This window comes from Dreissena polymorpha, chromosome 12 (genome assembly GCF_020536995.1).
Source record: "Dreissena polymorpha isolate Duluth1 chromosome 12, UMN_Dpol_1.0, whole genome shotgun sequence".
Classification (NCBI taxonomy): Eukaryota; Metazoa; Mollusca; class Bivalvia; order Myida; family Dreissenidae; genus Dreissena; species Dreissena polymorpha.
In genome coordinates this window covers 9,287,147-9,315,135 of record NC_068366.1, presented here as the reverse complement: position 1 = coordinate 9,315,135, position 27,989 = coordinate 9,287,147, and the positions used below count along the sequence as shown (strand labels likewise).

Below are 27,989 nucleotides of genomic sequence, written 5' to 3'. Positions count from 1 at the left end.
TATTATTTTTATATTCCATCCTATGATGATCGGAAACTAAAAAAACAGTGTAGACTTATAAGGTATTATTGATATATTTAGTGTATATTATTTACATTAGTATTTTCACAGTCCCAATTTTCGAATTATGTACACTATGTTATTATTAAAAAAAAAATTATATGAGCCTCACTCTGGGAAAATGAGCTTTATGGATGTGCATAAAGTGTCCTCCCAGATTAGCCTGTGGAGTCCGCAAAGGCTCATCAGGCACTACAATTTCTACCAAAATTGGATTTTTGTTAAGGGGAGAGATCTTTAAACGAAAAATACAATAAAAGCGGAAAGCATCTTCCCTGATTAGCATGTGCTATTTATTGTACATATATAACCATTTCAAAAAATGGTTTGTCATAAAAAGTCATATAAATGAACTTTCATGTCATGAAATTACATTGTGCAGGTATAATAAATTAAATACTCATCAGACAATTATGCACTTAAAATTATTATATTATTACATTATATTTTCTTAATGAGGTTGTTTTTTTTTAAAAAGACACAATATTTTTCATTATTATCATTAAAAAATGTGCATTTCAATTCATTACAGCGTGCAATCCAGAAGGTGGAAGTTCTAAATAACTCGTATACAGCACTGTTGCAGCCAACCGGGTTTCCTTCTCTGTGTGAAATGTTTAATATATGTAAAATATGTTAATGCAATCTTTAATTCCGTCATATAAACAAATATATAGTACTTTTTAATGTGGGGTTAGATTTTCTTTAAAAAATGAATATCAATTTATTACCTCCCCTGAATTTTGCAATTTTTATTCTATATTTAAACATTTACTCTTTTACATATAGGGTACAAAGTGTATATTTTCTGATTAGTATTCATTAATTTTTTAAGAAAATGTATAATTTGCCATTGATTATGGTAACATTGAAAATATGTGGTGGTTGCTACTAATTTTTATGTTGCGGCGAAGAAATGAATGCTACCAATTGTCAATAGAATTCTATGTCCATCATAAATTTTATGATTTAAAAAGTTAAAGTCTAAAGCAATGGTTTATGAACATGTTATGATGTAAGCCCATATCGTACGGAAAACGTCAATCGCTAACATAGATAGTTTCCGGTTCCGGTTTACTGTGTTGCAGCGGCGAGTGCATTACTAAGAAGAAAAATAAAAAATTTACATCAGATATAGCCCCCTCCCAGTAGGTCATACCCAGGTTCATTGAAATTGAAATACTGTGCAACCCAACTGCCAAATTGTATTGCTCCAAACGTCGAATTATATTAGTTTTTTCAGTTTGAAATAAAAGCACGTGTTCGGGAATCTTCAAGATGGCCGCCATTTTATAATAGTAATGTTACATCTTAGAATAGCAAACCAAATTAACTATGGATGGTAAAAACACTCAAAAGTTGTCGTCAAGTAATGACCACATACATAGCCAAAAGTCCAAGCAGCTCAGTGCCTTAGATCATGACTATAATGTCCGAAATGAGAACTTGTGTGTTGATTGTAAAGATCTGCTCCCTTATGATGGAAACAGTATTCAATGTGAACTATGTGATAGCTGGTATTGTGTTCCTTGTTCAGGAATGACTCATACGTTTTACCAGGAGCTACTTTCAGAGGAAAACAATGGAAACTGCATTTGGTACTGCAATGGTTGCAAGAAGGCGATTCCGGGTGTGAGAAAAGTTCTGAACATGGTGAGTTTGATAAAAAATTCACAGGATACAATGATGGTAAGAATTGAGAAAATAGAGAGTCAGTTGATCAACATAGGCCCTCATTCTCAGTTAAATACAGAATTTGAACTAGACCATGCCATTTTAGACATGAAAGAACGTGAAAAAAGAAAGAATTATGTTATCATTTATAACTTGCCCGAATCAAATGTGGAATCCCCTGAGGAAAGAAAATCTCACGATGATGTACTGTTGAAGGAGCTATGTGGATCAGTAAAAGTAAATGAAATACCAACAGAAATAACTCGACTAGGGGTAAAAAGTAACACTAGATCACGGCCAATGAGAGTAGTGTTTGAAAATGAACAAGCTAAATGGAAACTCCTTAAGAACAATCATGTGTTTAAAGACAAAATCCAGACAACACCTGACTATACATATAGACAGAGACAAATGAACATGAAAATGAAAGAAGAGGTTGCTAAACGACGTGTGATTGATCAAACATTTACGTTTAAGAAACTGAAAGAGGAATTATATTCCAAGCCAAAACAAATTCAAATCCCTGAACAGCCCCCACGAACAAATTCTCCAACAAATGTACAATCTGCTCAAAGCATGCGGTCAAGACCTGAAAATAATGTAAGCCCTAGCCAGTCGCCCACCATTTTTTCTCATAATTCTAGTCAATCAGTCAAATATGATGGTACAAGCTCTTATGAAGGTGCCAATGGCCAGGGGGCCCCTTTAGGCAGAGGATCGGGAAAAGGGACCGGACGTGGCCCGGGAAGAGGTCGCCGTTAGATTCCATGAATAACAAAGTTAACAGTTCCTTATGTTTAGTTGAAGTTAATGTTTCCAGTTCATTTAATGTTAATACGTCTGATTCAATTGACGGCAGTTCTGTTTGTTTAAACATTAACTCTAGGAAGGAGAGCAATGGGATCATTGCAAATTTATATAAAGACATTAATTTTTCCAAAGTGACAATACTTCATGGTGATAATGATGCAGACAATTTTGATGAGCATGAATCTAGTGTTTCAAGTGTTAATGCCTCAATTGACACGGAATTATATGCAAGTAGTACCAGCTTGAATTCTTTTACAAGTGACACTGAAATTTATGGGAACAGTAATACCGATGACACTGAAATTTATATGAGCAGTCCAACAATCCCTTCTTGTAGCAACGATAGCTTTAGTTTTGAAAATCATGAAGGTCTTAAATGTCTGTACACAAATGCTGACAGTTAAGCCAATAAATGGGCTGAATTGGAATCTTTAGTTTACATTCACCAGCCGGATATAGTAGGAATAACAGAAGTATTCCCCAAGACGGGTGACAGAGTTGATGTTTCGAGTTACTTACTGGAGGGTTTTCAGCAATTTGTCAATCCTAAATATTGTGTTAGGGGAAATAGAGGTGCAATTTTATTCATTAGAATCGGTATTGATGGAGGAAGTTATATAAAACTGAACAATATTAACTGTAAAGAAAGTTGCTGGTGTGAAGTGAGAACTGACAATGAAATTCTTTTGATTGGTCTAGTGTACAGATCACCAAATTCTGACCAAGAAAACAACTTACAATTAAATGAATTAATGAGTGCGATTGGCCAAGAAAAGCATCTTAAAAAGATCATTATGGGTGACTTCAATTATAGAGATATTAATTGGGATCAATGGACGTTATCAGCTCCTGAGACCTGTAGTAGTCATGAGTTTATTGAGGCAGCCAGGGACAGTTTTTTGTTTCAACATGTGAATTTCTACACAAGATATAGAAACTCTCAACAACCGAGTGTACTGGATTTGGTGTTCTCAACTGATGAGTTATTAATTAATAACTGACAATACTATTCTCCTATAGGTAAAAGTGACCACGTTGTGTTATCATTCATTATTGACTGTAACTCTAGAGTAAATTACCAGGCCAAAGAAAACTTCTTATATGATAAAGGAGACTATGATGAAATCACCACAGAGTTGTTAAATGTCCAATGGGAGGATGAATTTTTTTTTAAATCTTTAAACGAAAAATGGATTTATTTAAGGGACAAGATACATACCTGTATGGATAAATATATCCTTAAGAAAAAAGTTATAATTGGAACATCTAAAAAAAATAGACCTATATGGATGACAAAGAATGCACTTAAGGCTATAAAAAAGAAACACCGTTCTTGGCAAAAGTATATGAAAACAAGAGAACACACTCTTTTCCAATACTACAGTAGAGATAGAAATGCTGCTACTCGTGAATGTAGAAGAGCACAGGCTGATTTTGAACAAAAGATGTCACAAGAAAATAACCCAAAGGCCTTTTTTAAGTACGCAAATTCAAAAAGAAAAGTCGATGTTGGAATAGCAAAATTGAAGAGAACTGACAATTTATTAGCAGAAGATGACAGTAAAAAGTCTGAGGTGTTAAATGTTTTCTTTAAAAGTGTTTTTGTACAAGAAGATGTTGAAAATGTTCCAAATCCTAGTAACAGGAGTAATGGACAGACAATTAGTGATCTGAATATTGATGAAGAAAAAGTTCTGAAATTACTTGAAAAATTAAATCCTGTGAAATCTTCGGGTCCGGATCTATTACATCCAAGAGTACTAAGAGAGACTAAAACTGCTATAGTTGTACCCTTATCAATTATTTTTAAACAATCATATCTAGAGGGTGAAGTTGTTGATGACTGGAAAAATGCCCATGTTAAAGCCTTATTTAAAAAGGGCTCAAGAGAAGATGTTTCGAATTACCGTCCTATTAGCTTGACTTGTATTTCATGAAAAATGATGGAAAAACTAATCCGAGACCACATTGTTAGCTATATGATTAACAATAAGTTGTTTTCAGACATTCAGTATGGTTTTCGATCCCTTCGTTCATGTGCTTTGCAGTTGCTTGAAGTTATGGAGACTTGGACTAAATGGTTGGATGATGGAAAAAGCTTTGATTGCATATATTTTGACTTTAGTAAGGCATTCGATACCGTACCTCATGCTAGACTGATTAAAAAACTTATATCCTATGGAATTCATGGGAAAATGCTAAGTTGGGTAAAATCCTTTTAGAATAATAGAAAGCAGAGAGTCGTTGTGAATAAGGATATGTCAGAATGGAGGTAAGTTACCAGTGACGTACCTCAAGGAAGCGTACTCGGGCCAACACTTTTTTTGATATACATTAATGACATTGACGACATGATTGAAAGCACTATCCGACTGTTCGCTGATGATACAAAGTTGTTCAGCTCAACTGAAGTGCCCTTGGACAATGACCAAATCCAGAGAGATACTGATAGACTTTCCCAGTGGAGTGATACTTGGTTATTAAAGTTCAATACCGCAAATGTAGTACTCTTCATTATGTTATACATAACCCAAATATTACTTATTTGTTAGGAGATGGACCTGATAAATCAGAAATACCTAATAATACTCAAGAATGTGACCTTGGAATACTCTTTTCTACTGACTTGAAATTCTGTGAGAATATTAATAAATGTATTAACAAAGCAAACAGTATGATTGGGCTTGTGAAAAGAACTTTTCATCACATAAATACAAAACAATTTAGAAAACTCTATAAGGGCTTGATAAGACCTCATCTTGAATATGGAAACTTAATATGGCACCCTAGATTTATAAAGGATATTGAAAGTATAGAGCGGGTACAAAAGAGAGCAACCAAGCTAGTCCATTGTGTGAAACATTTACCATACCCAGAAAGATTAAAAGTTTTGAAGATTCCAACATTAGCATATCGTCGTTTTCGTGGGGACATGATTGAGGTGTATAAGCTGTTACATCTGACATCTGATGCGGTGGCGGTGTTGTGGTGGAAGGACATACTTTTTATGCTCTTAAATTTTTAAATTTTTAACTGATTTTTAACTTATTATTCTGGTGGAGGAGATGCGGCAATACTAGGAACAGCTATAAGAGAAAGACAGGACTTTTGTTCTTTGCCCAAATTCCCAATTTTTGTGTGCTCGGTGTAGATAAATAACTGCGTGTGTATGTGGACAAAGGAAATCGATAGTGGCCGCCATCTTGGATTTTTTTTTTTTTTTTTTTACTTTGGACATTCTAAAACTGTTTTTACGCTGAGTGACCCTAAATATAGACACTGTTATGACATTTTTAGTAGTCTTATTGCCGTGCTTATGTTTTACTGTAGATAATTCGTAGTTTTTAAGCTTTTTAATGACTTTGCAACTTTTATTGTGAATAACTTCGTTGCACGTGGTGCAGTTCGCGAGTGCCGTTGTGAAAAGGAAAAACTGTCTATGGTCTTTAAATCTAGTCCCTCTTATGACATTTTAGTAGATAGTTCGTAGTTTCCAAGCTATTCTATGTCTTTGCAACTTTTATTGTGAATAACTTTGTTGCACGTGGTGCAGGTAGCGAGTGCCGGTGTGAAAAGAAAATTTTCTAGGGGTCTAAATTTAGTCCTTTTATGACATTTTAGTAGCCTCATTATCATCCCTATGTTTTATTGAAGGCAATCCATTGTTGTTGTTTTCTTTTTTCAAGCTATCCTAATGGTCTTGCAACTTTAACTGATTGCAACATTGTGAGTGCCAGTGTAAAAAAGAAAACTGCCTAGGGTTCTCAAATCAGATCCTATTATGACATTCTAAGATGTTTTATCGCTGCCCCAATGTTTTACTGTAGACAATTTGTTGTTTTTTAAACTGCTTTTATGATTTTGTAACTTTTACCGATTGCACGTGGTCACAGGCCGTGAGTGCTGGTGTGAAAATAACACTGTTTAGTGTCCTCAAATTTAGACACTTTTACGACTTTTCAAGTAGCTTTACTGTCGTCCCTATGGGTTATTGTAGGCAAACCGTTGTTGTCCCTTCTTAAGCCATCTTAATGATTGTGTATCTTTTTCTAATTGCAACATTGTTGCACTTGATAGCAGGTCGTGAGAGCCAGCTTGAAAATATCACTGTTTATCCTTTGATTAATTCATATTATTGGTACGTGAGGGGTGGTAATATGGTAAGCATGGCCTTGGAAGTTCGAAATAGGAAACCTCTGCCGAAAGCAGAAACACAGAAGTTTGAAAACTATGCCCTGAACATCGACAAAATGCTAAGGAACAAACTTGAAGCCGCTCAAAGAGCTCATGTCGTATCATATGAACTCAGTGAAGGCAATATAGTCTTCTCAACCGACGCAGTGATGTTTGAATTAATTGATATTGCACTCTCTCAGTACTTTAATAAACTGTCTGAGCAAAATTGTAACGTGAAAGTCACAGACACATTTGACAATACTGGAGTCAATCGAACCAAAAGGGTCTATAGAGTCATTAAAGCCGATGGTGTCAGGTATACGCTCAACATTTATGTAACCACAAGTAGATTTCTCCTTAATGGTAAAAACTGTATGGAATTTCTGGAAGACGATATGCCAAATATAAATGCTATTGTAGACTTTCTGTGCGTAAGCAACAATATAGATTTGAAAGTGTTTAATGACCTGCTGGTTGAAAAGTTGACCGAATTTCTTTCAAAACAAAGTACAAATGCTCTGTCTGCAGCTTGTGCAGCGATAACCATCAATAACTGTAGAGAAGACTCTGATAAATGCCCAGGTTGTAACCGTGCATGCAAAACAAATAGTGTGCTGTGTACCAAAGGTTCTCATTGGATCCATTATCATTGCCAAAAGCTTAAGAAAGATGAAATTGAACAATTGGCTTCGTCTCATGACGAGTCGTTTTGCTGTAGATTTTGTAAAACTTCTGACACAAGTACACCGTCTAAAACGTTAAATGAATGCGAACAAACTGGTGATAGCCTTGATGAGCAAACGTCTTTAAAAACATACTGTGTTGCATCGCATATTGACAAAAAGAAACAACCAAAACTTATGTCAAAATCTAAATCAGACTCTAATTTGCGCTTACAAATTCCAAAGGTAACCAAGGCAACAGAGAGCACGGTGGCTCTCGATATCTTACACGATAAAATGGACAGTGGTCAGTTACAAGAGTCAGAGATAATCACTACTGTTAGTGCTGCAAGTGTCGAGTCGCGCAAAAGTAGTAACGATACCTCCAGGCAGAAGCTAGTGCAGAGTGTTGAAGTTAGCAGCGCAGAATGTTCTTGTTTAACTAAGTTGAGTGATATACGAGAACGTGAATTGAAAGTAAAGAAAAAGGAAGAAGAGGTTAAGATACTCCAGCTTAAAAACCAATAAAAACTTAAAGACCTTAATAAATTAGAATCCTATTGTAAACGTTTAGAAGCCCGTAATGAAGAATTACAAATTACACTGTAAACGGTTGCTAAGAGACTTGAACGTCTTGAGGCGGGCAATGTGTTAATGATAAGCGGCATGATGCCGGTCCAATTCCTAATGAGTCTTCGCGAGAAAAAGTGCAGACTGGCTGTAATAGCACGATACAGGCTAGATTGACTAAATTACAAGACAGACTAACTAACTTTGTTTTTGACAAAATAGAAAATGAACTTGAGCAGTTTATATTTAAAGACAATTTTTTGCATGGTACTAAGTGCGAGAATATCTCTGTTCCGCACAATAAGAGCCATATTGTTTCAAGCAATCGTGTACTAGAAGCCGCGAGTGATATAGGTGTGCATACAGCCGGCGTCAGTGTTTGTGCTAAGCCGGTCCTTACGAACATTCACAGCGTTCCCCCTGTAACCCTGTCAACGACTAGTGTGGTCTCGACAGCCGCCGCCAGAGTTTGTGCTACGCCGGACCTTACGATCATTAGCAGCGTTCCCCCTGTAACTCGGTCAACGACTAGTGTGGTTTCGACAGCCGCCAGCGTTTGTGATATGCTGGACCTAACGAACATTAACAGCGTTCCCCCTGTAACAAGGTCAACGACTAGTGTGGTTTCGACAGCCGCCGCCAGTGTTTGTGCTACGCCGGACCTTATGATCATTAGCAGCGTTCCCCCTGTAACTCGGTCAACGACTAGTGTGGTTTCGACAGCCGCCAGTGTTTGTGATATGCCGGACATAACGAACATTAACAGCGTTCCCCCTGTAACTCGGTCAAGACTAGGGTGGTTTCGACAGCCGCCGCCAGTGTTTGCGCTGCGCCGGTCCTTACGAACATTAACAGCTGTCCCCCTGTTACGCTGTCAACGACAAGTGTGGTTTCTACAGCAATGCACTACAGCGACAGAGTAGAGAGTGTACCGAACCGCAACAGTATAGACCGTGATAGCGAACGTGTGTCAGTAGTGCCTGGACATGTCCATGGTCAACCGTTGATGTATCTACTGGCGGGCACTAGTGTAAGGAGCTTTCCTGATCAGCATCCTTTTTTGTACCACATCAAACATCGGAACATTCCCAGATAGCGCAAGGGTCGGAATCGAGTGTTAGTTTTGAACCTAGTAGCGAGTCTCCAAAAACGTTAGGGATAGCTTCTTTTAATTGTAAGAACATTGTGACTAGTACACTCGCCATAGCAGACATTTTTAAGTGTAACGATATTATACTTGTGCAAGAACATTGGCTATTTCAGTCTCAAACTGATCTCTTAAGTGAAGTTCACGAAAACATAAACTCTGTTGGAAAAGGTACAGATTATAATGACCCATTATTGCCTACACAGCTTCCGCGAGGTTTTGGCGGGGTAGGTGTTTTATGGAAGAAAGAACTTGATCCAAAAGTGACCGTGCTTGACGACAGAGGAAACAGAATTCAATGCCTGCAACTTTCTAACTTCAAGGACAATAAGGGATTAGTCATAGTGTCTGTATACATGCCCTGTCGGGGGTTGAGCGGTAATGTGACTGAGTTTTGCGATTGTGTGGACCAGTTAAGGAAAATCATTTTAAAATATAACACTGACAATTATATCCTTTTGGGCGGCGACTTTAACGAAAATCTTGGAGGGGCTCATGGATCTAGAAGACTTAATTACTTGAAAGAACTGGTAAATGACTTTGATCTGAAATTTGAGAATTCCGGGGAAACATACCTTGACCCTCGAAGCAATGAGTGCACCGAGATAGACTTTTTTCTGTACAACGTGCCATCAGTGCTTATCACTTCAAGAAAGGTTGTACTTAATGACCTGCGGACAAATACATCGGATCACTATCCTATTAAGGTTGAACTTTTGTGTAATTTTACTTTAAATATAAAGCCAGAAGAGAGCGTAATAAGCACTAGGGTGAACTGGAGAACTATTGATAAACACGTATATTCCATTAGGGTCAAGGACGGTCTCGCAACCCTAGAAACTGAAATTGATGATGATAATGTCGAGGAGGTTGTTAAAGATTTCTGTGAGCTTATGAGTGAATCGGCGTCAAATCTTGCCAGTAGAAGGAAACCGTTTAATTCTAAACCTAAGTTAAAGGTGTGGAACCCAGAAATTAGAGACAATGTCATGAACATGAAAAATGCATACAAAGCTTGGAAGCGGGCGGGTAGACCGCGTGGAGAGAGTAGTTTATTAACTGAAAAGAACTTGGCTAAGAGGGCACTACGATCCAGTGTTAGGCAGGCAATTGCGAAAAAAGACTATGAACTAAAACAGAAGATAATTGAAAGCAGGAAATATGACTCTAGAACATTTCATAAGCTAGTGAATAGCCAACGTAACAAGCAGGGCAGGTTTATTACTGATTTATACGTAGGCAACCAACGGTACCAAGAAGATAAAATTTTATGTGGTTTTCATTATCATTTTGAAGCTCTTGGGCAACAGGCTGCCAATGACCTTTTCGACAATGTATATGATGAAATCGTCAATATTGAATACGAACTGACTGTAAATATGAACCGCAATCAATACGTCCAACCTGACACTAAAATTGAACTTGAAAAAGCAGTTAAAAGTCTGAATACTGGCAAAGCGCCTGATGTTTACAACATGTCAGTCGAACATTTATTGAACTGTGAAGACAGCACCTTTGAGTATCTTTTAAAGGTTGTATCCCATGTATTTGCTAGTGGACTGTTTCCTGCGGCTTTGAAGAGAGGTGTGGTGACTCCCATTTTCAAAAACAAAGGTGAACCCAATGTTTCAGGAAACTATAGGGGCATAACAATTCTACCGATGATTGGCAAGGTCATTGAAGCAATACTGCGTGATAGGATAGCACCAAACATAAAGAGCAGCCAGAATATATTCCAACGGGGCTTTACTAAGAACTCTTCACCACTAAATTCAGCTTTTATAGTAGAAGAACTGTATCGTGAATGTCATGACAATAGATCCGAAATGCGTTTGATCTTTCTGGATGCGAGATCTGCGTTTGATGTGGTAGACCACAAACACCTTATGCGACGACTGGGTCACATTGGAGTATACGACAAACATTGGTCCCTAATCGATAGCTTCCATAGGGACTCCACTAGTGCAGTTAAGTGGAAGGGGCGTGTCTCGGCTGAGTTCAGTGTTCAGCAGGGCGTTAGGCAGGGTGGAGTGCTGAGCACCGACCTATACAAGGTCTACGTTAACCCGCTGCTTGATCGCCTACAAGAAGCCAGGGTGGGATCCACTATTGGTGACGTCAAATGTTCGGCCAGTGCTTGTGCGGACGATATATGCTTATGTGCCGAGACGGCCAATGAAGCTCAGGAACTGTTAAACATTTCAGCAGAATTCGCCAATATGGAGCGATACCTGTTACAACCTACCAAGAGCGTGCATATCCATGTTAGTCACCAACGTAAAAATGGCGTGTCTACTCCCCTCTTCATGAACAATGACAAAATTCCATCTGTGCAAAGAGCTATACATCTCGGTATTATACAAACTGACTCTATGCTGAACAACCAAAAAGCTAATGTGGATGAAAATTTTAAAAAAGCAAGAAGAAAAGCATATAGTATATTCGGTAGTGGTTACAAAGGGCAAGCGGGACTAAATGTACTGTCCATTATTCATCTTTACAAATCTTATGTTCTTCCCGTGCTCTTATATGGATTGGAACTGTTATTACCTCCTGAACGCATTATAAACTGTCTCGAAGCATTCCAAAGAAAGTTTGTTAAAGAAATTCTTAGACTACCAGACAACACAGCCAATGCGGCAGTATATCTTCTATCCGGACTTTTACCGATCGAAGCACAAATTCACATACAGGCACTGACCTTCTTACATACTATATGCTCGCAAGATAGAAACAGTATTGAGTGGGCGCTACTTGTACGTCAGATTAGCTTTAAATCAGTTGACAGCTCATCCTGGTTCATACAAGTTCAGCATATAATGTGGAAGTACGAGTTGGGGACTGTTGCTGACTTAGCTGACAACACACCCACGAAGGGAAAATGGAAGACACGTGTACTCAAGGCGGTTCATAGCTACTGGAGTGATCAAATAGACAGTTTAACACCCTTATATTCCACATTGTTTTTCCTGAGACAAGATAAGTATGTGCCTGGTAAGATTCTCCCTTTGCTCTCATTGGAATATACGGCCAGAGAGTCAGAACGGTTAAAAACAAAGGTACGGTTACTCACAGGGACTTACATGCTCCAAACAAAACATAAGAACTTTAACCAGTATGACATAAACCCAACATGTCAGATGTGTGGTGAAGAGAACGAAACCGCAGAACATTTTGTGCTCAAGTGTAGTGCCCTACATAGTGTTAGACAGTCAATTATGGTAGACATAGAACGTCAGTGGGGGGCGATAACAGAGACTTCATTTAATACTTTACCCGTAGACGAACAGCTCTACATACTCATCAACAGTTGGCCAACTTTAAAGACTTTCCTGAAAACCCATTTGTCTACAGAATTTCACGAGTTTGAGAAGCATTGTGGACGGTTGTTGTACGGTCTGGACAGGACACGTCAGTTGCTCTTGGTGACCAATGCAAGCCAGGGACCACCCCGTACCAAACACACACAAAAAACAAACTAAAGAAGGGCATAATTCTTAATTAAACTGGCAATAGTGTTTATTGGGTATTTTTATTTAAGGCAATACAATTCTAATGTATGTACAGAAGCACTCTCCGACCTTCCGTAAATTCACTTAATGTTTTATTTTTATCTCATTTAATATTTTAACATCTAATGAAAAATCGCGCGTACAGTTCTAAGTCGCATATATTCGCGATTAGTGGATAGACTTATATTCTAGTGAAAGGTGTGTGATTTAAGGAGTGAATAGTGTGAACGTGTAATATAGAGTGTTTATATTCGGTGGAGGATTATTCACTGTCTTCAAACGATTGTTTGGTTCCTCTACAAAGGGGGTTCAAGAAGAACACAGAACAGAACAGAACATGGCAAAGAAGATATTGAGTACACTAAGTTTTTTTATCTAAATCCAAATACAACAAGAGGACACTCACTTAAACTTAAGAAAAAGTCTTTTAAGAAAGATGTCAGGAAACACTTCTTCTCTCAGAGGGTAATCACACCATGGAACCTTTTAACAGATGAAATCGTCACTGCACCGTCACTGAATACTTTTAAAAACCGATTGGACATATTTATGAAAGACCAAATTTACACAGTAATAACGGATAGAACCTGGGTCCCTGACCATGAGGGGGCTATTAGAGGCTGAGCCAGCCAGCGGCCCTAACCGGATATGTATGTATATGTATAAACGTTCCCCACCCACTGTGTTTATACTAGAAGTCAATTTCCTTACCGTCGGAAAGACAACTGGAGTTGCGTTGAGAGCTATTGTTTTGATCACTGAAGACGCCTTATCAATGGGCTTTAAATGGGCGAAGAGATCTTCTGCGGCATTACTGACTTCTTCAGATTTGTCGCTATTTTCACTTTCGTCGCTGTCGTATGACAAAATAGCTTCCATGTTTACATCCTGCAGTAAATGGGCCAAATTTAAGTCAAAACGTTCACAAATAAAACCGGCATCTTGCAATGTATTCGTACACATTAACAGTATCATGAGGCTCAGTTACAACATAGTTTGTATAGGTCCCAGGTAATAAAAAGTACTTTAATTAACGCATATTTAAATAGCCAGGAACTTAATATGATAACTAACTAAGCAGTGAAAATGTGGTTCTGGCTACCATAACTTTAAATGTCGCTTTTTATGATTTTTGACTGACGCGACTTTAGTCTGTCAATACTATAATAACTGTACGCTGAAGTTTCTTGAGCTAGTGAAAAGGTAGATTAGATATAAATCGTTGACTTAGTGGTTTTGTGGCCTGCAGTATGGCCTGCAGTAAAAACTCTACATTGTACAACATCTTGGTAAAACTGACCAACGGGAATGCGGAACACTTCCACGATTAAAATCAAAGCGCTGAAGGCGCTGAAGTTGTTCGCTTGTGCATAATTTAAGACACAATTCATTTTTCAAAATGTATTGCAAGTTTAAAATTAACACACGCCATTCAAATTTATAGAGTGTGTCATAACGCACGGGTCATGCTTTGTGTGCACTTTTTATGATCCTATTTATATCAAAGTGATAACTTACACAAAATAACAACAACATGGCCCCTTTTGGACGTTCTGAAAGCATAGAAAGTATTATTAAAATGGAAATGAGAACTGAATATAAAGACAATTTGCTATCACCATCATATTAAATGAATATTGTTGGAATATCGAATACATTTCTCACTAAGAATATAATTTCATGATGAAAAATCCCTGTACAAAACTTTTGATTTTTGACACCATATACAAATTCAAAATATAACATAAGATCATTGATGAAAATAAATAAAACAAGAGGGCCAAGATGGCCCTAGTTCGCTCACCTGAGAGGAGTCATTTCATTCAATCTTTACCAAACATCAAACTTGACCTATATATTGTCCAGACAAACATCCTGGTCAAGTTTCATCATTATTGAACCAAAACTCTGGCAAATGGAGTGATTTTGTTTTTGGAAGATTTGACCTGGTGGCCTATATTTTGAGTTGACCCCCTTACCAAACATCAAACTTTGCTTACAAAAATAAATATTATCACCAAGATTCATAAAATCTGAAACAAAATTGTAAATTGTGTTTACAAGGATTTTGTATAAAATAATGAAAATTTGGACAATCTAAGGGCAATAATTATGGCGTTAATTATGTGATATATACAAAAACAATCTTTTCACCAAGTTTCATGATGATTGGGCAAAAAATGGGACTTCTAGAGTGTTCACAAGCTTTTATATAAATATAAGAAAACTGCCCCCCCCCCCCCGCCGGCCACATGTTATTCAACTGACCGGAACCATTTTCAAACTCGACTCTCATATCAAAAAAACAAATTTTCTGACCTAATTTCATGAAAATTGGGCTAAAAAAATGTGACTTCTTGGGTGTTCACATGTTTTCACTATATACATATAGAGAAAAATGCCCCGCCCACTTGCAGCCATGTTTTTTCACCGATCTGGACCATTTTCGAACTCGTCCGAGATATCAATAAAACCAATGTTTTGACCAACTTTCACGATGATTGGGCAAAAATTGTGACTTCTAGAGTGTTTACAAGGTTTCTCTATAGCCAAATAAGGAAAACCGCCCCGGCAGCCATGTTATTCAACTGACCGGAACCATTTTCGAACTCAACTCTCATATCAAGGAGGCAAATGTTCTGACCAAATTTCATGAAAATTGGGCCAAAAATGTGACTTCTAGAGTGTTCACATGTTTTCACTATATACATATAGAGAAAAATGCCCCGCCCACTGGCGGCCATGTTTTTTCACCGATCTGGACCATTTTCGAACTCGTCCGAGATACCAATAAAACCAATGTTTTGACCAACTTTCATGATGATTGGGCAAAAATATACCGTATAACGATATTGTTTATCTAAAAACAAACTGCTCTTTTAAATAACTGCATCAACATGCTTTTTAGTACGAGTTTCGATAATATAGAGGCAATTTAATAGAAAACAAGAAATATCTTTAAAAAAGATATACGGCGTAAATAGTTTAATGAATGAGATCAAGGATAGCGAATGTCTTTTTCTGTGCAGTTCTTAGCTGCATCACACGCAGTACGGGATGTTACGGGGAGTTTTCGCGGCTTATTTTACATTATAACATATTGCTGGTCATAAACCTATATAGATACAAAACAGAAAACCAAAAGAAGAATGGAAGTGAAATTTAAACATATGAGTCAACCGGCCACACGAGAAGTATCCGTATTTATAGGCGCGTTCTTCGAACAAACCTGTTTTAGTGGTTTGTCGGGCATTGCTATTTGATTCGATTATTAACAGTATCGAGAATCATCGTGCTCATGCTTAAAGGGACTGTCCAATGGATTATGGTTTGAACAAAACATAAAATTATTGTTTTAGATATTAAAAACGATTATCGCCTTTGATTTAAGGATATAAAAACTCAAAGCAGACAAAAGGAAGTATAACACAAACCATCACATAAGCCCAAGCGGCTGGGAATTCCATATTATATTTCAAAAACGCCGCTCGACGTTTTTGACCTAAAAATAAATGTAGCTGAAAATCAGCTGACAAGTCACGTGGTACATGGTACCGTCATTTATTTTTGGCATAGAAATTACATTATTTCTAAAGAAAGAGATTTAGCTTGTTGAGCAAATAATTAATTTTCATTGAATATTTTTGATCAACCAATAAAATATACTTCATATTTAAATCAATATTTTTATTGGAAAATCACTTTTCACAAATATGAATATGCGGTCGAAAACTGAAAGCCATCAGAATTCAAGATGGTTCAGACAAAAACAAGTGCTAGCGCTAAGAAAAGACTAAAAAAACAAGAGATGCAAGGTACAGGTGTAATAAAAGGGAAAGGATACTAGACATTGGTATTCAGTGTGATCGATGGAGAAGAGTTAAAGAAGCTACTGGGATTTAAAAGGACGAGAAAATGATGGAAATATTGATCGATGCGTAAGTCTTCTTCATTTTCAGTTTGTGTGTCAAAGCAACTTTTCCGTTATTATTTTGCTACATAATGAACACGATTTGACTTAAACACACACACAAATCCTTTAAGTATAAAAGATTTGTTTTAAATTTCAGAACTACAGTCTACTTCTGAACTAGAGTGCTTCAACAATCATCTTTTGATGTATGCTCCAAAGCGAAATGCTTTCAGGTATCCTCGACTAACCATGGATCGCCGTAGTCACAAAGAATCACAAATTGCAAATCAAAAACTAAAGTAAGAAGCAATAAACTTACTTGTTTCATGAAGTTAATCCTTTAAACTTATATTCCACACAAAAATGAACGTCAAAGTAAGCATCCTCGTAGTTTATAATCCAAAAATAACACACACATGCTTGACTGCGTCTTTTGTTTTGAATGTACCTTGAATCGCCGGAAATGAACTCACTTGCAACATCGATGCATTCTTGCTGGGTATAGCCATAACCTAAGTCAGCCATCCTCTTGAAATGATTGACAAGCTTAGCTTCTTCAAACTGGTCAAGTAATGGAAGTTTGCCCATAACACACAACTCAGGATCAACTCTGCCAATAAACCTGTCTCTAAGTGTTCTTTCTGGCACATTAAACATTCTACTAGCCCTGTAGACAGTTAGGCCTTCCTCTTTCACCATCCTATAAGCATTTGTGAGGGCACTTGGTGAATAAACCCTATAATGTTTCTTCACAGGTGTGGGATGTGCCTGATGTAAAAATGAAAAAAAATGCATCTTCAAATTTATCTATCAGAACATGGGTCAGAAAAACCATCCATACAAATAGTTTGGCCTTACTACGAAATACTACGGTCACGTGATCTTCATTGATAAATATAAACAGAGCAGACGGCAAGTGTTACAATGTTTAAAAACGGAATTTTGTGTGATTTGTTTGTTTTTTCAATAATATTCATTTTTGGAATAATAAAAATAAGCTTTTCATCGATTAAATTCTTAATTACTTGTTAAATACCTGTTTAAATCGCATTTTGTCGAGTTTGACAGTTTCCTTCCGTGGGAACAGCTTTCTCACAACACTGTGACGTCACATCTCGCGCATGCGCGGAAATATCGCGTGATCAAAACAAAACTTGTAAATACGGCGAACCAAGGTTTACGGCGATTTTAGGTACGTCTACGATAAATAAAAAGTTCCATGTGTAAAGTGTTTCTTTTTTATTTCATGAACACATGCTCATTGAACAAAGGAATGTATGCTCTTTCTTTTTGAGAATTTACATTTTAATAATGTAAAAATGATGTACCCTTTGTGATAAGTCTCGTAATAAACTGCCTGAATGACTAAAATACGAATATTTTTAGCTCGGCTGTTTTCTGAGACAACCTGAGGTATTGTCATAGCCAGCTCGTCGTTGTCGTGTCGTCCGCCTGCGTCGTGCTAAAACTTTGACATTTTGCTCTACAATCAAAGTGCTTCCACCTACAACTTTGAAACTTCATATGTAGATGCTCCTTGATGAGTTCTCCACGCCACATTTTTGGGTCACTAGGTCAATGTCACTGTGGCCTCTAAAAAAAAAAATCTGACAAGCTTTCGAAGCCCAGCATGGCACCCATTATGCGGTGCTCTTGTTTCATCATGTGATAGTTAAATTATTTGTGAACAGGATTTTTGTATTTGTTCACAGGATGTTTAAACAACTAGTAGTAAATCAAGAAATGAATTCTGATTATGAATATGTCAAGTCATTGGTGTTGAATTAGTTCATATCTAGTGTAACATCATCAAAGTCCTAAAGGCAGATTTTCACATGAGTTGCGTTATATTTTCTGAGTTTCATTTCTAAAATTATTTTTTTTCAGCTATGCTGTTTATAGATGCAGGTGTCAGTTAGCAGCAATAGATTATTCAAAACACTTGAATCGTCCTGTTTTGTTGGACCAAGAAGGAAATTAGAGGTATTTATATTATTGTTTTTGCCCTGTATGTTTGTTTGTTTGTTTGTTTGCGTCAAACTTTAACATTTTGCCATAACTTTTGCAATATTGAAGATAGTAACTTCATATTTGGCATGCATGTGTATCTCATGGAGCTGCACATTTTGAGTGGTGAAAGGTCAAGGTCAAGATCATCCTTCAAGGTCAAAGGTAAAAAAAACAAATTTAAGAGAAGTAATAAGCTTTAAAGAGTTCATCTGAAGCTGTTAAATGATAATAAAAAAAATCAAAGTGGCACAGTAGGAGAGATAGTGTTTGTCAGAAACACATTTCCTGTTTTTATTAAATTTTGAATTGTAAAGATTAATTTACAGATTTATGTTTACTTTTTGAAAGTTTTTATTATTAACAATTCAACTGAATTAACAAACATGATGTATTTAAGCTCAAATTTGACACATTCATGTGATATGAATAATAAGTATACATTTTGCAAACAATGCTCCTGGCATAAAATAACTACTGTAGCATGGTATGCACTGAATCAGTAAATTTATATTATGGCATATATATTGTCTATAGATCTTAATTCTCGGTTTTGATTTAGCAATTGTCATTTCATTTTTCCAAACATCATGTCAGTTATAAAACAATCTTTCAGGGGAAAGAGTGCACTCAAAAGCTGCTGGTAATTGGAGCACAAGACCTATGAAAAAACCCAAAGAGTATACATACATAACCGGTTTGATCACTGAAGTTACAAATGAATTCACCATTGGCAAGAAAAGAATAAGTGGCAAATGTGAACAGCTGTCTGAAGACCCCAAAAGAATTAGGTCAACTATAGCCCCTGTCACCCGTCCACCTACATCGATACTTAGTGATCAGCATGTCTCTAGATTGAGAAAAGCGAAAAAAATGAATTGTTGCCCAAGACGTGTTTGATATTCATTTGAAATTGAGGCAGAAGTTAGATAACTATTAAGTTTCACATCTTTAGTGTTAATATAATTTTAGAAGTGTTTTGAAAATGTACAATCTTACATTATGTTATAAATAATGAATGCTCTTGGTTGTACAATGCAATGACATTTTTCAGGAAGTTTTAATATTAAATTTAGCATAATTTATTTTTTTTTAAATATATTTTGTGCGATTTTTATCAATACATTTTTACACATATAAAGAACACAATTTTTCTTACAAAAAGTTTCTTTTTTTGTTTGATTATCGATACGTGTTTTTCATTGTCTTCTTTATAGCCTGTATTTAATAAACCATTGTAGTCAATGTCTCTAAGCCTCTTATAATTGACCTTGAGAGTAGTTTCTTCTTTAATTATCGATACTATGAATGTGATAGTGTATCCAGATATGCCTCACTCAGTGTTCTATTTACACATTAACATTTAATACTTTTTAATGGCCATACTCATTTGAAATGCAAATCACCTAAATAATTAAATGCCAGCATCATACACTCGAACCAACTCCTGTCACATTTCTATATGCATGTATTGAGTTCGATCCATTTTTCAGATGAATATAATACAAAGTTTGTAAAAAAAAATCAAACTTCCATGCATGGGCCAACAAGTTCTTATCACACTGAATAAAATACCTCAATTGTATATCAATTTAATAGATATAAAAGACTCGGCTATGCTAAAATGTAGACGATCTGCACAGGTTACTACATAAAGAAAGCACACAAGATACAAAACATGGTTGAACAATAATAAGATACTATTTTTCAAATTTTCAACAGCAACTTGTTGCTTTTTTATTGATTTCGAAATGTTTATTCATGCATTAGCATATGTCATAGTTTGAAATGTTATTTAAGAAACCTAATCTAACAAAATATCAAGTGTGAAACAAAATGACTCGAAATAAGTATAAACAAGGGCTGTTTGTAAAACTTGCATGCCCCCCATATGGGCTGTCAGTTGTAGTGGCAGCCATTGTGTGAATACGTTTTTTTGTCACTGACCTTGACCTAGTGACCTGAATATCAATAGGGGTCGTCTGCCAGTCATTATCAATTTACCTATGAAGTTTCATGATCCTAGGCGTAAGCTCTTGAGTTATCATCCGGAAACCATTTTACTGGTTCTAGTCACCTTGACCTTTGACCAAGTGACCTGAAAATCAATAGGGGTCATCTGCGAGTCATGATCAATGTACCTATGAAGTTTCATGATCCTAGGCGTAAGCGTTCTTGAGTTATCATCCGGAAACCATTCAGTGGAAGGACGGACCGACAGGAGCAAAATAACATACACCCTCTTCTTCGAAGGGGGGCATAATAAAAAAATCCAAATGCAAACTTAAAATTGAATACAAGCAAAAGATATAAAAAATCAGAATACAAACAGGTAATACACTATTGACTGTTTTTTATGAAAGGTCTTTTCAAGCAAACGTTACCATTTTCAAACTCATCCAAATTATCATTGAGACTAATCTTTTGACCAAATTTCATGAAGATTGGACAATAAATGTGGCCTGTAGAGTTTTAAAAAGGCAAATGTAGAGGCTGCACGACGGACAAAAGGCGATCACAAAAGCTCACCATGAGCACATTGTGCTCAGGTGAGCTAAAAAGTGTAAAAATCAAACTATTAAGTTCAAACAAGAAAATAAAATAAGTATACAAGAAATGAATTTTGATATTCAATTAGTTTATTTACATAGTATTTTTAAGAAATATGTCATTGCTACTTTTATTTCTTTCATCTTACAATCCAGAGTACTCATGGCATTTCATTCAAATGACACCAAAGTAAGCATACAAATGTAAAAACTGCTGTGCAAGTTTTAATAATAAACTAGCACATTTCACACAAATTGGTATTTCAAAACAATATGCATAGAACTGAAAAATTCAAATGATTAAGCATAATTCTAATGATTTGCATAAATATAAATGTTTCAAAAAAGGAGCCAGAACAAAAAATAATCAAAACTAAGAAAGTTCTTTGTCTGATAAATGAAAAAGAATAGCAACTAGGCTGTTTGTAAAACATGCATGCCCCCCATATGGGCTGTCAGTTGTAGTTGCAGCCATTGTGTGAATACGTTTTTTGTCACTATGACCTTGACCTTTGACATAGTGACCTGAAAATTAATAGGGGTCATCTGTCAGTCATGATCAATGTACCCATGAAGTTTCATGATCCTAGGCCTAATTATTCTTGAGTTATCATCAGGAAACCATTTTACTATTTCGAGTCACTGTGAGCTTGACCTAGTGACCTGAAAATCAATAGGGGTCATCTGCCAGTCATTATCAATGTACCTATGAAGTTGCATGATCCTAGGCGTAAGCATTCTATAGATATCATCCGGAAACCATTTTATTGTTTCCAGTCACTGTGACCTTGACCTAGTGACCTGAAAATCTAAAGAGGTCATCTGCCAGTTATGATCAATTTACCTATGAAGTTTCAAGATCCTAGGCGTAAGCATTCTTGAGTTATCATCCGGAAACCGTTTTACTGTTTCTAGTCACTGACCATTGACCTAGTGACCTGAAAATCAATAGGGGTCATTTGCCAGTCATGATCACCAGTCATGATCAATGTACCTATTAAGTTTCATGATCCTAGGCCTTAACGTTCCTAAGTTATCATCTGGAAACCATCTGGTGGACGGACCGACGTGCAAAACAATAAACCCCCTCTTCTTTGAAGGGGGGCATAAATATGCAAAATTGTTAGAACACTAGGCCTTCACCTGGTATGAAGCCTGTATACTGGCCTGAAAGACTAAGAAACTTCTCCCTTATTAATTTAACACAACATGCTGGGACAGTTCTTCTGTCTCTAGCAGTCAGTTTCCCATGCATTAAAATGGTAAATTGTCTGTATGCAGCATGTCTGAACAATTTATAGACATCTTCTAGTGTCTCTGCATAAAAGGAAAACACATCTTGTCGATACTGCTGCTGACTGTAGAGGGTCATCCTATCCAGCACCGATAGTCATCTCCTACAAAGAAATTATTGCAGATTTTACTATAAATTTCTTGCAAATGTAACTCCAATCAGCAGTCAGTGAGACAGCACACTAGAATATATGAGCCTTGTTCTGAGAAAACTGGACATAATGCATGTGCGTAGTGTCATCCCAGAGTAGCCTGTGCAGTCCACACAGGCTCATCAGGGGCAACACCTTCCGCTTTTATGACATTTTTCGTTAAAATGTCTCTTCTTAGCAAAAAACCAATTTAGGCGGAAAGTGTCGTCCCTGCTTAGCCTGTACAGATTGCACAGGCTAAGCTGGGACGACACTTTACGCACATGCATTATGCCCAGTTTTCTCAGAACGCGACTCATATAAAGGGGTGGAAAGGTGTTGATGGTATCAATGCAATGGATCAATGGAGTACAAAAATTGAAATGGTATGCAAACTTAACAATTTTTAAGAAAAAAAAAGAATTCCTTTATTTACTCATGTAAAAACATAAATTGTATTGAATAAAATAGCAAGATGAGAAACAACAACACAATGTCTTAGAACTTAGCATCTTTGTTGGCATTAGCTGAAATTCATTTTAATAAGCCAATAATGATTCAGTAAATGATTTTCCCACATGACAAAATTGCCTTTATAGCAGGATTAATTATTAAGATGGGATATTTAATAGGTTTGCATGGTGGAACATTATTGACCCATTTTTTGTCCTTGTTATAAACCAATATGACGCTGCAAAACTTCAGATATTCAGTTAAAGAAACTCATAGGTAATCAATTAACCCTAAACATAAACTGATCTTGAGAGATTGGATATTAATAACTAGTGCATAACTGTCACTGAAATTCAATTATAAAATCCTCAGGGTAAAAATATGACCACATGAAATAAACTTATGATTATTTCAACATTTACCCTCAATTAAGTATTGACTTGATATCAAAATTTAAACAAGAGCACCGCCTTGCGGGTGCAGACCGCTCATCTATTTTCTTTTTAAAGGTGAAGGGACTCTCATTTTCAATCACAAAGGAGGGAGGGGTGGAGTGAAGAGGGGTGTATAGTGTGGGGTTGTGGACATTTATTACATAATCTTCCAAAAAAGCGAAAAAAAAAAAAAATCGGGGGGGGGGGGGGGGGGAAGGGCGATGGGGGGGGGGGGGGGGGGGGGATTTTTTGGGTGCGATGGTTGGACGGTATTTCAAACATAACCGTTTAAAAAAAAAAATTGGGAGGGGGGGGGTATAGCGTGAGGGTGTGGTGGTAATTTGTGAGATAATCTTAAAAAAAAACAAAAACAAACAAATTGGGGGGGGGGGGTGGGGGGGGGGGTATAGTGTGAGGGTGTGGTGGTCATTTGTGAGATGATCTTAAAAAAAAAAAAAAATAGGGGGGGGAGGGCGGGGGACGGTTTGGGTGGAGTCTATTGTGGTATGTCAGGTAAGAGTAGTTTCGTCAAAGTATCAATCAAATCTAATCATAAATAAAGAAGTTATGGCAATTTTAGCAAAATTTAATAATTTGACCTTGAGAGTCAAGGTCATTCAAAGGTCAAGGTAAAATTCAACTTGCCAGGTACAGTAACCTCATGATAGCATGAAAGTATTTGAAGTTTGAAAGCAATAGCCTTGATACTTAAGAGGTAAAGTGGATCGAAACACAAAATTTAACCATATATTAAAAGTTACTAAGTAAAAAAAGGGCCATAATTCCGTAACAATGACAACCAGAGTTATGCAACTTGTCCTTTTACTGTACCCTTATGATAGTTTTTGAGTGTTCCAAGTATGAAAGCAATATCTATGATACTTTAGGGGTAAAGTGGACCAAAACATAAATTTTAACCAAATTTTCAATTTTCTAAGTATAAAGGGCCCATAATTCCGTCCAAATGCCAGTCAGAGTTACATAACTTTGCCTGCACGGTCCCCTTATGATAGTTAATAAGTGTTGCAAGTATGAAAGCAATAGCTTCATATCATATGGACTGCATAGAATGTGTTTTCATATAATACTGTAAATGAATGAACGGACAAACGAAGGAGCGAAAAAAATGAAAGATGCATTTTAAACAGCACTGACACTTATGATTATGCATGAACTGACTTTTTAGTATTTAAAACAGCCATACCACTCTATTGATTATTCGACAAGAAACATTTTCAGTACTATGTATATATGTTTCTCTAAAACACAGAGAGGAAACAGTAAAATTATGATTTTATAAATAATTGTAATTCAAATTATTTAAGTTACCTCTCTCTCACTGAGTGTTTCTCCTTCAGACTCATCAGAACTTGAAGGAACAAAAGCCAGTACAGGTTCCTAAATATAAATAAACATCCAGGAGTTACATATTGCAATGCAACAAATATAAATAGCCAAGTAATAAGATATAAATAAATAACACCTCATCAGAAAAAGATGTAGAAGTTTGGACTTCCAACTTCATCAGGTAGTGAAAGTTTGTTACAAGTTTGTATTTCCAAGAAAACCTTATAAAGATATGAAGTATAATTAGTGCAAATATTCTGCTGTGATTATTTATAAAAGTGTTATGTTGAAATAAACAAAAATTTAATCTAAGCACCCACTCAGTTCCAGGTGAATCACTTAAAAGATGAGGTTAAATGTTAGAATGAGAAGTATAAAATATAACACACTAACTGCACTTAATCATCAAATAAAAGCAATCTTACATTGTCAGACGTGCTAAGGTGTTCCAATGTCCCCTTAGTTGTTGTTGCTAATGTATCAACTTTCTGGCAGGACGTTTTCCTTTACCCTTCTGTAGACTTGAATCCTGAGTGTAACAAATAAAACATCATGCATTTGATAAAAACCAAGTAATGCAGAAAATCTAATAAATAAGAGCAAAAAGAGTAACCCTAAAATGACAAAAACATGATGTCAATGTCATGACCTAATCACATGAGTTGTAGTGCATTTCTTGATTTACTACATGTTATTTGCAACCACAGCCTACATCCACAGATTTCAGACCTAAATATTGTGAAGAAAAGCAAAAAGTCCTACAATACTAAGCCAAGGTTGCTGTTCAACTCTCAGGCCTTTACAATAATAGTTCTAACTTGTAAATCATGAGTTATAGTCAATCCTGCATTAATCAACACAGAGCGGACAAGGGTGATATTATTATTTCTTCTTAGTTCGGCTGGTCACAAATAGATATACATAATTCACTATACCCCTCCGGTTGACCAGGTGGGAGAATTTATCAAATAACTGGCATATAATTAAAATGTGTACACACAACAGCATTAAAATTAACTTACTGAATCTGTGTCCTGAAAATACAACAACATTCTCTTAGATGGCTGTCTCACACGTTTACTTCTTCTCATCTCTCCCTCTGTTTTGGCCTAAATAAAAAAACATAAACACAAATTGAAATACACTGACTTATTTGTGCTTTAGGATCTGGGTACAAATTTACTGTGGAAGAATCCACTGGCTTCTATTAGCAAAATTTAAAAGTTAATGAAAAACGTACATTGCAAAATAAACTACACACAATTCAAAAGTCAAAACGAGAAAATCATAAAATCAAAATACGTTAAATTGATTCTCATGTTCATGCATTCGAGTCGTTTACTAAGTACTATCGTCTAATTTGCAAACCAGCGACATTTAGCATCGAATTGCAAGGTAAAGACCAACAATTCGCTACCATTCAACGGCAGATAAACTCATCTTGTTGAATTAAATAAAATCAGATCGGAATCTTAATAAATTATATTTTATTAAATCAATAAAACCATATTTTCTTACTGGTTCGCTCATTGTAGATTTCGAAGCCTCCGCCATTTTGTTTGTTTGTGTCTGAATCACGTGACACGAAGCGCGAAATACAAATAGAAAGGGATTTCCTAAGGTAGACGCAAACGTCGTAATACAATTTGGCTGTTACTCTTTAGTTTTGTAGTTTTTAGCAAAAGGTTGAGTTGGATATGGTTCAAATTAACGAATGTTATTAATTAATCTCAAAATAATAGCCTTCTAAATTCAGTAAACTAATCCATTGGACAGTCCCTTTAAAGTGATATTATGGGCATTTTACACTGTTGAATTTAGCTGAAAATAATTAACAGGTCAAAATAGTTAGTTATAATGTGGTTACTGATCAATTATCTGCAACTCACCTTGCTACCAGTTGTTTATAAAAATATATTTTATATTCGATATTCTTACGTGACCCACCCAGTCCTGTAAGCCGAAATGATCCGTTAAACAATATTGTGTCTTTGTGTCGTATGAACAAATCTGCACTAAAACTAAATTTAGGTTCAACTCGTAAACGCATGATCAGTTGTCAAACGAAAGTACGGTTGATATTCAAATGCATTATTTTTCTCTTTCTGGTATATTGTTTTAGTATGTTGATGCTGCATTAATTAATATAAGTGTATATGTAGTAGAAACATCAAAAATAATCAACGGTTGCGATAGACACCTATAAACTGTTACATGCTCATAATATCACTTTAGTACATTAGGCAATATGGTGGAATAATTATTGTTAAATTTATCAAAAATAATATTTATCATTGTATTGTTGAAAACACATTAAGAATCTATTATTGACATACCATAATTATATTGCTGAATATCTTCATTTAACATATTTCTGGTCTAAAGAAAATTCCAGGTCACCTAGTTCACGGATAGCGTCTTTATTATATAACGATTATTTTACTGGCCGCGAACTCCGGTGATGACCTGTATATAAACTCTGAATGTCCGCGAATTGACCCGAAACCTCGCGGGTTGAAATGCAATGCCTTAAAGTGAGGCCTCGCTTCCACTGCTCTTTGTACTTTTACATGTTATCATGTTGACAGGAATATGGAAGTAAGTACTAAATATGAGAACATAGCCTTTTAAGTATAAACGCTGCACTGGTAATACTCTGAAAATAATAGGTGTACGCACAAACTGTATTGATGTCGAGAATTGAGTGTAAAACTGTTCTATCTAATAAGCCTTTTCATTAGAGATAAAATTGTTTCAAACAGTAAAACAGTGTTACAAAGACGCGGATATGTTTCCAATGTTCTGGTGGTATACTCAAATCAGCCAATGGAATAAATGAAGTGTGTTCATTCGTACCTAGCCGCGGGAAATTTTATTTGAATTTTATTGGACACTTACAGAGGTCAGGTAAGGTAAAAAGCTGGCTTAATACAGCTTACGCCGAATAAATGTGAACATAATTAATTTTAAAAAATAGCCGACAACGACCGATTTAGCGTTAAAATTCCCGGGTACATTTTAGTTTATTTACCGTACCCGGGGTACATGTAAGTATACTTAAGAGTACCCGGGGTACATGTAAGTAGTGCCCGAGCCGACAATGACCAATCGAGCCCCACTGGCGGCCATATTTTTTTACCGATCTGGACCATTTTCAAACTCGTCCGAGATATCAATAAAACCAATGTTTAATCCAACTTTCATGATGATTGGGCAAAAATTGTGACTTCTAGAGTGTTTACAAGGTTTCT

General features: G+C 36.2%; 1 protein-coding gene and 2 long non-coding RNA genes across 3 annotated transcripts in view; 1 reads left to right on the top strand and 2 right to left on the bottom strand.

Moving 5' to 3' along the window:
- The window catches only part of LOC127852171 (pre-mRNA-processing factor 17-like), a 35,074-nt gene extending 21,545 nt beyond the window's left edge, over positions 1-13,529 (bottom strand). The window contains exon 1 of the mRNA XM_052386009.1: positions 13,323-13,529. Within this exon, the coding sequence (XP_052241969.1) occupies positions 13,323-13,490 (168 nt within the window). The 5' untranslated portion in view covers positions 13,491-13,529. The remainder of the gene's footprint in view (positions 1-13,322) is intronic.
- Positions 13,530-15,954: 2,425 nt separating this feature from the next.
- On the top strand, positions 15,955-19,780 carry LOC127853605 (uncharacterized). The gene is made up of 4 exons (XR_008036692.1): positions 15,955-16,549; positions 16,682-16,757; positions 18,412-18,507; positions 19,148-19,780. It is a non-coding gene; the product is annotated as an uncharacterized LOC127853605 (long non-coding RNA).
- A 448-nt stretch (positions 19,781-20,228) lies between these two features.
- Positions 20,229-26,460, bottom strand: LOC127854065 (uncharacterized). The gene is made up of 5 exons (XR_008036901.1): positions 26,257-26,460; positions 25,761-25,847; positions 25,164-25,267; positions 24,721-24,789; positions 20,229-22,477 (listed from the first exon to the last, which is right to left on the bottom strand). It is a non-coding gene; the product is annotated as an uncharacterized LOC127854065 (long non-coding RNA).
- Positions 26,461-27,989: the final 1,529 nt, after the last annotated feature.